Source organism: Thermobia domestica, chromosome 11, assembly GCF_964235325.1.
Source record: "Thermobia domestica chromosome 11, izTheDome1.hap1.1, whole genome shotgun sequence".
NCBI lineage: Eukaryota > Metazoa > Arthropoda > Insecta > Zygentoma > Lepismatidae > Thermobia > Thermobia domestica.
In genome coordinates this window covers 80053819-80065994 of record NC_137464.1, presented here as the reverse complement: position 1 = coordinate 80065994, position 12176 = coordinate 80053819, and the positions used below count along the sequence as shown (strand labels likewise).

General features: G+C 34.2%; 1 protein-coding gene across 2 annotated transcripts in view; it reads left to right on the top strand.

Annotated features, from left to right (window-relative positions):
• Positions 1-12176, top strand: part of Hrd3 (HMG-coA reductase degradation 3) — a 74504-nt gene that overhangs the window by 24453 nt on the left and 37875 nt on the right. For both annotated transcript variants that reach the window (XM_081730675.1, XM_081730673.1), the window contains exons 4-6: positions 1380-1575; positions 4354-4508; positions 6354-6479. In XM_081730675.1, the coding sequence (XP_081586801.1) occupies positions 1380-1575; positions 4354-4508; positions 6354-6479 (477 nt within the window). The remainder of the gene's footprint in view (positions 1-1379; positions 1576-4353; positions 4509-6353; positions 6480-12176) is intronic.

The following is a 12176-nucleotide window of genomic DNA, read 5'->3' as shown; positions in this document are numbered from 1 at the left end:
ATTTTATTTAATCTCGTCCGTATGTTTCAGGTATTTTCTTAGTTATTTCACTCTATAATGGCACGCTCAGGAATTTTTACAATCATTTTACATACAAATTACTGTTATTCCTGGAAACACTTAGCATTTCGTAGCTTTCGGTTCCCCCGTGGAACCTTGATCACAGGGTTAAACACAGAAGAAAGAATAATAAAAAACAAAACGGACTGACGAGGGTAGAACAATGAATAAAAATGTCCATGGATCTAGTCACTCATCAAATAGTAAAGTAACACAGATGAAAGGTTTGAAAATATTTGAAGGAAGCACAACACAATATGAATGATTCAAGAATTTTATTTGGGGCCAAAAATAAAACAGAGAGACTTGTTTTTAAATATTTCTTTGTTTGCTTAAGGAATCTAAAATTGAATTTAGATACGCGGTGATCTAATGAGGAATGGGATGTGGTAATTGAAAAATATAAATAACATTAGCACAAAAATGTATATATATATATATATATATATATATATATATATATATATATATATATATATATATATATATATATATGAGCTGGCAGCCTTCCACTACAGAACAGAAAGTGTTTTTGCAGGGTTGGAATTTCCCCCAGCCCAAAAAAAGACACTTTTTTTTGGGGGGGGGAGGTAAAACCCACTTCCGAAAGTATACTTTAAAGCTTAAATTGAAAAGATATTCTTAATGGAATCATAATTTCGTCAATAGTGTTTCTCAGTGCACGCCTACTTTCAGAATTGGCTTTAACTGTGTATTACTAGAAGGGGATTTCCAGAACAGAATATCATTTAAAAACAAATATGTGTTTCAGAATCGTGCATAAGGGTCATTGCATGTCAAATTAGCTAGGGCAATGTGCTTCAGTGTCTCATTCAAATTTCTTTTCATACATAAATATCATTGAAATTATGCTAAATTAATTTTTTCCTTTTTTTTGGATGAGAAATGGCCTGAGGAGAAATCTTTGAAAAATGTGAATTTGGCGCCAATTTCATTTTCCGTCACTTATCATCTTGGAACTAAAATTAGCATAACTTCCTTATTTTTTTAAGTTCACAGTAAGCGATTGCTGTTCACTACAAGCTTAGAATAATATCTGTTTCACACATTTAGACTCAGTAAGTACAAAAATTATGCTGTGTTTGGGAATAAAAATAATTGAATACTTTTTGTGGTAAATGTGTCAAAGTCACCCCAGATACCAAAGCCACTCTAACTGACGGTCTTACAAAATTTAGTGGTTGCTGATAATGCAGTATAAATTTCATAATTTGCTAATAGTCTGTACGAGAATTACATGTTCGTAATTTAACATACTCATGTAAATTCTCTCCTAATATTGTTCTCTACATTTTCAGGGATTAGGATTTCTGTATGCGTCAGGAATATCAGTCATTCCCAGCCAAGCCAAAGCTCTTATCTACTATACTTTCGGAGCAGTTGGAGGAAGTTCGTGGGCTCAGATGGCTCTAGGATATCGATATTGGGCTGGTGTTACTGTAGCTTCAAGTTGTGAAAAAGCGCTGGATTTTTACAGGAAGGTTGCCAATACTGGTAAGATAATTGTATCTTATTCATTTGTATGTTATTGGATGTTTACTTTCTGATTTTTTGGGGCAGGGAGGGGGAGAAATCGAATCCGAAACTACGGAAGATACGGGAAGAAAGATAGAAACAATTCATTTTTTAGTGCTTCATTGGCCGGCACATTAATAATGAAGTGTCTCCCATTCTCACGCGCGCGCGCGCGGTATATATATCCGAATTGACGCATCTGTAATGTTCGAGAATAGTCAAATTTCGAGTTTCACTATCTTCTCTCTCCTACTCTATGGCCTATGGAACCTGGAGGTTCAATGCCGCGTTCACCAAAGCTCTCCACTGACTTCTATCCTTAGCCAACTGGATCTAGTTTCTACTTCATATTCCTATTTCTGTTAGATCCATCTTAATAGTGTCCTCCCATCAGTGCCTAGCTTATTAATGGTCGTTTTCCGATTGGACTTCCAGTTAAGACTTTGAAAGCGTTTCTACTTTCTTCCATCCTGGCTTCATGACCTGTCCACGTCAGCCTCCTAGACTTGATGGCCCTAACAATGTTTGGTAAACGGCATAAATTATGTAGTTCCTTGTTATGAAGTTTCCCCATTCCCGTTCCTCTTGGGTCCAAATATTCATCCCAGGATCTTGATTTCAAATAGTTTCAGTCTACGCTCTTCCTTCGGAGAAAGCGACCATGTTTCGCAACCATACAGAACAACAAGCATGTCGACAGCATTCGCGACAACAAATGCTTTTGAACTGAATAATAACATGAATTCCCTGCTTTTAGTCGGCATTTAATTTCTTGGTGAATATGGTTCTCATCTCTTAATATTGGTCAGTAATATTTGAAAGTATTCACTTTATCAAAATTATTATTTGATATTTTAAAGCATCCATAATGTGTCTTGTTACGATCCCGATGAACTTCCATGTATTTAGTTTTCTCTGCATTTAGTTCTAACTTCCACTATCTTAGAAAGTATGTAGAATAATTCTGATATTTTAGATGTTGGTTACCTACTACTATTTTTGTTACTATCAAAGCCATAGTTTATACAGAATAATCTTTAATGTACAAACGTAATGCGAGAAGTTCACCTTCCGTTCACTTCTCAATTCATTTTTGCTTAGTTGCTTAATTCCTGCGCATGTAAATATATGGTATAACACATAGTAAAGCATCTCTCCTTGTAGTTCACAGGCTCAGTCTGTAACTAACTTCTACTCTGAGATATGAGACACAAGGATCACCACAACAGATATATATAATAGTGGCTAAATAGTTGTAAAAGGTAACGGAAGAATTAAAAGTGTAATTTATTTATTTGTTGCAGTACGTGAATCCTAGCCACATTCTTTACAGAACTTTTTCTAAAAATATCTGAATAAACGAAATATAGCAACTTGGTGTAAAACAGTCAAAAATATGTAAAATAATATAAAGAAATAGGGACACGTACCGTAGCGTCTTTAGTTCTTGGAATTTGAGCGTCGATAGTTTCAATGCTCCACTGACATCTTGTAGATGAGTAAACCTTGAATTGTTGAGGTGCTGACAATTTACTTATTGATCTTGTGATTACTTCATCCAATGGAAATACTTAACTTTTCTAAACACTCCATAAATGTTGACACCCACCGAAGGAAATTTGATGTTAAAGATATTACAGTGTACTATATAACTATTTACATTTCAGTCGCAATCATACAAAGTTGTCAGTTACTGTTTAAATAAATTCTTAAAATATGAAAAATTGTTAAAGAGTTTTAAAGTTTTTTTTTTTTTTTTTTTTTTTTTTTTTTTGTTTGTTTGTTAAATCAGAATCATTAATGTGTGAAACCTACGTTTCTTCAAAATACCACACCTCCATCATACAATGATACCAATTATTGTTTTGTTTAATTCTGAAAGAGTAGTTATAATTTCTTAAAGAATTTTTTGAAGTATAAGAAAATCATTGTGTTATTTTTCAGTAATCTAGTGTTAATGATATTCAGAATGTACTAATTTAATAATATGATTACAGTTTTTGTGAAGTGAGTCTTGATCTAGATTAAGTTCCGCTTTTCTTTTCGAAAGAAAGATTCGTAAGTAGATCTTTAAATTTGGGAAGTGGTCTTATATAGCTTTTGTACCTTTTGGATGATGATATTCAATTTAAAGCACATCCAAAAGATACAATTGCTCCCTAAGATCACTTTCCAAATTGAAATATTTACTTACGAATCTGTCTTCATTAGAACTAGAGAACTATAACTTACTTACCTGGATCACAATGAAAATTCGCGTTTATACCTGTCTCTCGCACAATTCATGATTTTGTTTCTGTAAAATGAAGTGATACACGTGCAAGATCCGCAGAATGCTATTTCGGATTGGAGATGGCGAAAATTTAAGGATATTTGATTTATTTCCGTACATGACGTCGTTGAAAATAAAAAGTGATGCATATTTGGCTTTCATTATTCTGTTATGTAACTAAAAATGTAATGAAAATAAAACCTGATTCCTCTTACGGATAGGTACCATTTACAGAAGTATAACAGCGTCTTCTCCATCAAATTTCTCTCACAGTCAAAGTGACAGAAACACCATAATATCAATTGTGCAGCGGTATGATTGAAAACCTGCTGGGCAGAGTGAAATGGAGTGCGACAGTTGGCGCATACATGGCAAGATGAATTACGAAATGAAATTCCCCAACATGTTCTTAGTCATAGATATTCTATGCCATTGATAATATCCCATAGTGTCATCCCTTCTCAGATTCTTTAATTTTGTTTCAGTGGCGGAAGAAGTATCACTGTCTGGTGGCTCAGCCGTCCAGAGGGTGAGATTGTTAGAAGAAATGGAGAACCCAGGATACAATTCAGGAATCCTAGATAACGATTTGATTGAGTATTACCAGCTGCTAGCAGAGAAGGGGGATGTTCAAGCACAGGTATAATTTTCAATCCATACGTTGATTAGTAGACTTGTTTTTTTTTTTTTTTTTTTAAAGATCTTAGGACACAGAGTAGTCAAATATTTCAGAACATGTCTCTGGTATTAATATGTAACGGCAGTGTTTTATTTCCCTAGTTTTTCAGGATATTTTTTTAGTCGCATTCGAAACATTCTAGGATTGCACTTAAGAATTTTTTTTCTCTGAATATCATCTGATAAATGTACAGTTTTAGTGTCAAAGTAACGTAAATATGTACTTCAAATAATAATTTCAGAAAAGAAATAATTTAAAAAGTTAAAAGGTGATTATTGAGAAGTTGTTGAAAATAATTTTGCGAGATTAGTGAGCAGAGAGGCATTTGAATTGATGTGACAAAAATTTACCAGTATTACGGTACTGTTTATTACCAGTAACTTTTCTTTTATATCCCCTCAGAATCCTTATCGAAAGGTCCTCAGAATCCTTCCTGGAATGATTTCGGCAACCAATCCTGACATTAATAGAAAAATGTAGATATACAAAGATTATTATATGTTGTTTAACCATTTTGTTTTCAAAGAAAACACCAGTATCAACAATTCCCTTTTTTAACTATTGATAACTTACACACACTAAGTTAAGACTCACAATAAGATTTAAAACTTGAGGTAAACTACATTACAATACGTACTACCTACAATTTACAGATTTTTAATCTCGTGAGGGCACGATGGCTCAATGTAGAGCGCTTACTTCTGGTGCGTGGGGTTCCTGGTTTGATTTCCGGCCAAGTAAGCTTGTAATGAACAGCATCGTGTCCGTGGGTTTTCTCGGGGATACTCCCGTTTCCTCCCGCATTCTGATTCCCCAATTCTTCAATCGTCATTCACTTGCCTTAGCCTAAAGAACATAATCGTGGGGCATTAAACTGAAATATTTAATTTAATTTCGTTTTAAATCTCATATGGAGGTCGTTGTCATGTCACAAAAATTTTAAAAATACAAGGTAAATAAATTGTATGAGCACAGGTTAAAACTGTGGTGTGAATGTGTTAGCCTTCGTCTAATGTAGACTTCCCATATACCTTTGACCTTAATGATATCCAATAAAAGTATAATCTTTATACCAATATATATATATATATATATATATATATATATATATATATATATATATATTATATGAGAGAGAGGTTGACATTAGATATTCAGTATTGGGGGGGCGCGGTGGCTCAGTGGTAGAGCGTTCACCTCTGGTGCGTGGGGTCCCGGGTTCGATCCCAGCCCCCGCCAAGTGAACTTTGTGGTGGACAAACACCGTGCTCGTGGGTTTTCTCGGGGTTCTCCCGTTTCCTCCCACTTTCTTCATTCCACCATTTCACTCATCTCTCATCATCACCGTCTCCTTTAGCCTAACCGGCATAACCGTGGGACGTAAAACTTAAAGATTTCATTTCATATTCAGTATTTACATTTTACCTCTACTCACATGACGAAGCTAACACAAAACAGGCTTCTTCCCCACAGAGCTTTAATTTGTCTCCATGAAAAAAAAAAAGAAAGAAAAAAAGAAACAAACAATGACAACAGTGATTTAATTTTTGTTTATAGTAGGAGAAAACAAAATAGAAGTGTCGTACTATGAGAAAGTGGTTGGCAGAAGGAGGCACCATCACCAAGAATAAAAATATTGTGGTGAAAGAATCGCTTGGTGGGTGTACCCCGTGCCATGTTGTCTAGGATTAAGCATAAATATAAAGATCTATATTTCAGTAATGATAGGCCTGCACACGCATGTGCCTAATTCAGTTTTGAGAATTCAGTATTTGTGGATTTCTTTATGTATTTTTATTCTAATAGGTTGGTTTAGGTCAGTTACATTATCAAGGAGGGCGAGGCGTTCAACAAGACCATCAAAGAGCTCTACATTATTTCCTACAGGCAGCAGACGCAGGAAATCCAATAGCAATGGCGTTCTTAGGAAAGGTATGGGTTGCAGATGTATGATATTGTAAATTGCGCTCCATTTGAGTTTAAAAATAATGAAATACTGGTGAATCGAACTGGTATATTGTAGTATGGATACCTTTACTTGCAATTAAAGTAAGCTCGGATAATCAATTTCGCTGCATTCACATGTAAGAACACTGATTTTTCAATATTACTCCGCAGCAAGCTAGGCTATAGCAAAGCAAATATATCACGCAGAGAAATGTAAATTTAGAATGAAGTCTTGTTCATAGTGGCTCTGCTTCTTGTAATAATGATAGAGAGTTCTCAGAAGTTATATTGTAATTCAAAACGTGACTATACATTCAGATACTGTTTTAATATTCTTGATTTGTGTTTATTATCTTGGACAATAAATGGAATCCTTCAAATCTTATCAAGAACAAATAATATAGAGGTATTATGTGCTATAGTGGGCAATGCACATTTATTAAAAGTTGTTTTATAAAATTTGGTGAGTGTTAACTTCGTTATTTGGTTACGCATTCATGAAACCATTTTATATGAACATATGTTTACAGAGGGTGTCCCATAATAAAAACAATCAAATTTCATTCCAAACGACACATTTAACCGCTATTATGTCCTGATACATTGCTGGCTACACTGTGGCCTATATTTGATAACATTAGCAGTTGACCACGATCCTTGAAACGATGAAGGTAAAGTGACTGGGAGGGGTTCATTTGTGAACTTTCCCTCGCCATTATAGCCACTCAGGAATAGCGAAACAGTGCAAAGTAGAGAGTTTAATCGTTACCAGAGCTGATGTGTCCCAATATTTGACTATGTACCCACCAAACCCTTGCGGTACGTGGTCGACCGGAAGTTGTGACAAGAACACGACTCCAGCTCGCACGTACCTCCAGTGCAATGCACGCCTTTAGGAGAGCAGTGACAGTACAATTCCCCAACGCAGAGAAATCCGGCCATACGATACGGTGTCTCAAAAGGGACAAGTTCCAACATCATCCAGAAGAACTTCGTATTGGGAACTCGTCATAAAGAGCGCGGACACCACCTCACAGATCTCCACATCCAGAAGAGGTTAACATATACCAGAAAACTTTATGTATACCAGAAAACAGAATGATACAACGTAATAGACGCATTATTTATATCCAGAAGACAGGAAAACGCAAAGGACGGCGTGTCTTAAAGTCAATTAACATTTTCCGTGTAGAAAAACTTAACTTTATTGACGTAAGGACAAGCGTACTGAAAGGTACATTCGCTGTAAACATGAATCAATAGTCTCTAACAAGGTTACCTGATAATTGTAACTTTCACACATACAGGCGTACGTGTGAGAAATCAGTAAATTTCATTGTAGTAACCTTGTAATTCTACTCATGCTTCACAGCGTTGTTTTGTAACTCGAAATACTCGTTCGGGCATAGCTGGCGTAAGCTCTACTGCAGCTGCATAAATGCATTACTTTAACTGTTGCATGTTTGTCACTTATCCTATACACACGAAACTTAACGAAGCTCCCGAGGAAAAGTCTATTGGGGTCAGGTTAGGTAACCGGGGAATCCAAACCCTTGATCTGCACGACCAGTCTATCTTTCCGGAAAGGTGGTATTGAGGAATTCTCATATTTAGAGGTACTACTCAAGAAACAAAAGTGTCCAAAATGCCATCCTGGACCAACTTAGGGTCTAGGTAGTTTTGCAGCATGTCTAGGTAAATGTCCCCCGTTATTGTTCGCTCTGTAGATATGTAGTCGCTCTCCGTACACTTTCTTTTTGATAATACCTATCCATGCATTACCCTTAGTTGCCTCCCGCTCGCACTCTAACACTGCATCCAGCTACTCAAGTGCCCAAACCATGCAGTTGTGTCTGTTGATTAGCCCACATATGTGAAACGTGGTTGTATCATTAAACAGAACATTTCCCATTAAGCTTTCAAACCTAATAGCCTATAGCAAATCATATCACATCACTGCTCTCGCTACGTAGTCCTCTGCCTCCAGTTTATGCAGAATTTTGTACGTGTTAGGATCTTTCTTACAATGTGAAGCGTAATGTTTTCCAAACAGTTCTTTGAGAAATGCCAAGCTGCCTGCTGAATCATCTTGTCGATGCACGTGGTTTGTGGGTCACAGCGCCATGATGCTATGAATGATCTGTGAAACAAATGGCCTGCTAGATCGCTCTTCATTCTGCACGCTGCCAGTTCTCTTGAATTCATTGGAAGTGTTTTTAATAGCGTATCTTGTTGGAGGTTTTTGTATTTATGGGTGAAATCTTTTTGTGCTTATTCATATGTCCTGCCGCGCAAACGACATCATACTATGGCTCTTCATTCTTCAGTAGATCAGGTCAGATCAGATAATCTGCAAAAAAGATGAGGAAATATTCTAGATATTGTTGCAGGAATATTTTTTGTTGCTCATGCTCATTTGACTAAAAGCATTGACTACAATATATGTTCGTAATACAGTGGAATAGTACCAATAATAGAATTAAATAAATAAATAGAAACATTAACAGGTATTTAAATACATATTAACAGGTATTTTAATTCACTACTCACAACGGACGTATACAAAAGTCCGTCTCAAAACATCTGTCAAGGCGCTCGTATTTTCAGACAACGCCACGAGGTGACTCGACATGATTTAGATATGTAATTCAATCGTTGAATAACTATAACAGATACAGAACATGTTAAGTACTAGTCTATGCTTTGTAAATAAATAAATAAATAAATAAATATTGAGTTGAGTTGATTTAGTTTAGCGTCCCGTTCAGCAGCGAGGCTATATGAGACGTGGACCTACTGATTAACGTGGAATCCGAACCACATGAGCTCCCGCCGGGAATCGAACCCGGGTCTCCTACGCCAAAGGCGCGTACGCTAACCGCTTAGCCACAAAGGAGCTCTATAAATAAATATGTGTATGTATATCGTACATTACTAACTTTCGTCACTGGGTTAGAAAAAAAAACAGTATCGATTATCAATTTAAAAAATAAAAAAATCTGCTAGTTACGGAATAGAGAGCAGTATATATATTAGCAGTATGTGTATTAACATAAAAAAAATCCTTAGCGCAACGGTATCATTCTAAATTATCCAGGAACATGTAGCAGTGACACTTCCAATGGCGACTCTAAGATTGTAGAGAATATGATATAAACAAATTAAATTTATTTTCGAAAATTAATTTTATTAAAGTTAACTGGATTACTGAAGTCACAATTCTTGAAACTTGGACAACATATAACATGACGATTAAGATTCATTATGTATTTGATGTCCTGTATACATATGCTAAATCATTGTAAATTAACTTGCAATCTTTTGTAACAAAGTAGTTCTTGACATTTAAATTATATACAATAAAGCTAATAAAGGTTATCCTTATTCATTTGTTGACAATTGATAGGAATTACGTAACTACACTACTTACTCTGGATTTTTCTTTGAATTCCTAGCATATGAATTCTACTCTATGCTTGGTCCCTTAAGAATAGTTTTTTATACTACATATGTTCTATGTGAGTAATGCCATCATTAATATAGTTCATAGTGACAGGTTTGAAACGTAAATTCAACATTATTGTTATTCTTTTATTGGATTATACAATGATTTAGTCATATTTCCATGTATATATATATATATATATATATATATATATATATATATTCACATTTATCTGAATAAGGTATATTCATTTTAATTAATATTTATCTGGCGAAGGGAATAATCCCATATTCCCTTATTAATGAGGATTACATCTCGCTATTATCAATACTACAAGGTTCATTTCATTATGCAAGTTTATTCAGTAATTATAGTATTGGATCCAGCCACAAAATTCAACATATTAGCACATAATAACAATAATAGAATAATAATACTTAACCTAATCTAACACTACCTACTCTAACCTAGCTAACTTAATCCTATAATTGATGTATTTATTAGTATTGATAACAATAGGGCAATTAATATATATATTATTAATATATATATTGATGCATATATTTAGGGACCAACGCATAGGCATCATCCAGATTGAGTACAGGGTAGCAAATGAGATATTCTTATTTTCAATCCCGTATTTCATTTAACTGATCGTGTTATTATTATTAGCTTCTAGCTAATTACAACTGCCTAAGATTGTTTTTATTAATTGCTTAAACGCTATCAGTCTTCAATAGCTAATGCAGACCAATTATATCTCATTGAATATTTCAGACGTTATTATATTAATTAGAATTTTTACCATATATTCGCATCATTATTTTGCAATAAATAATCAGTTGTAATAGAATGAATAAATAATTCATTCTAACCCAACTATTTGAATAATCCAAAAGAACTAATATTCCACGTCAGGTTAACTATAAATTTCAATAATAAAGATAGACCTAACATTTGAAGCAAAACAAGTTAGGACATGCCCCCTTATAGCTTGTCTGTGTTGTGTGACAGGACGAGACAAATTACTTATTCATAATAACATCAATTTAATCAGAACGGATATACTGAAAGTCAATTATTAAAAAAAGAAAACATCTAATTTTTAGTTCATTGGGGAATAATAATCCACCAGGTGAAGCAGGATTTACTATAATATGGCTTCTTTATTATGTTCGAATTTAGATGATAATTATTTGAAGTGTCAATCTCGTTACCTGTGTTCTCCTTATTAAGTACATCTAAAACGCAGTGTATATATATTTTCTGCAACTACTTTTTACCACTTTACAGTTCTATTGTAGATTCTTCTGCTACAATTTCAATTATTTTTGCTGACACTTAATTGCAGGATACCAATTTCTTCAAATCTTCACATCGTACAACCCCGTAAATCATCGTGCCCTCTCGGGAGCAGACTGATGTTTACATCTATAAACAAATTTTGGAGTACATTAATCCCATTAATTTCAATACTTAAATTCTTTTCTCATTAAAAGAAAACTATCCTCTATATATTCGTTTCTAATTACACGATTCTCATTTTGTAAAATTAATTATTCTTTCCACTCACGTAGTCCATCCTGTTATCTGAGTTTACTTTCGTAATTCATCTAAAATACAATAAAAATTTATTATGCCTGTTATTTCTTAGAATCGCTGCTTTACCGCCGTGAATGACTAAAATTTTTACATATTACACATATCAGATTTAGATCTAATATGTAATGTTTGTTTACACCCGTCACATTTAATTGCCATCATATGATACAATATTCTATATTGTTCTACTTCGGTTACAAAACAAAAGGCTATATCCCTCCTAAATTGTAATGTTGTTAATAATTACTGGTGTTTATGTCAAATATGGTAGAAATCTGCGTGATTATGGCACGTAACTTGCCATAATTATAGCACGATTTTTTGACTAAGCAATGCTTATTTAAATGAATTTTTATTAAGCACTACTACACACAACCGAAATTACAATATAAAATTACACAAAACTAATATATTATAGACATGTACCCTTGTACATAAATTCCGTATTTAAACGATTAATGTTTAAAAGTAAACACAAGCAAAATCAACAATAATACGTACATTTAGTAACAATTAATGAGTGTAATGTTACGATTCGTGGAAAGCACGATCGTAACAGCTTAACAGACGAGCAAAAACGATGTGTTGATTTTTTACTGCGATGTTTTAAGTTGTAAGTATGAATATAAGAACAG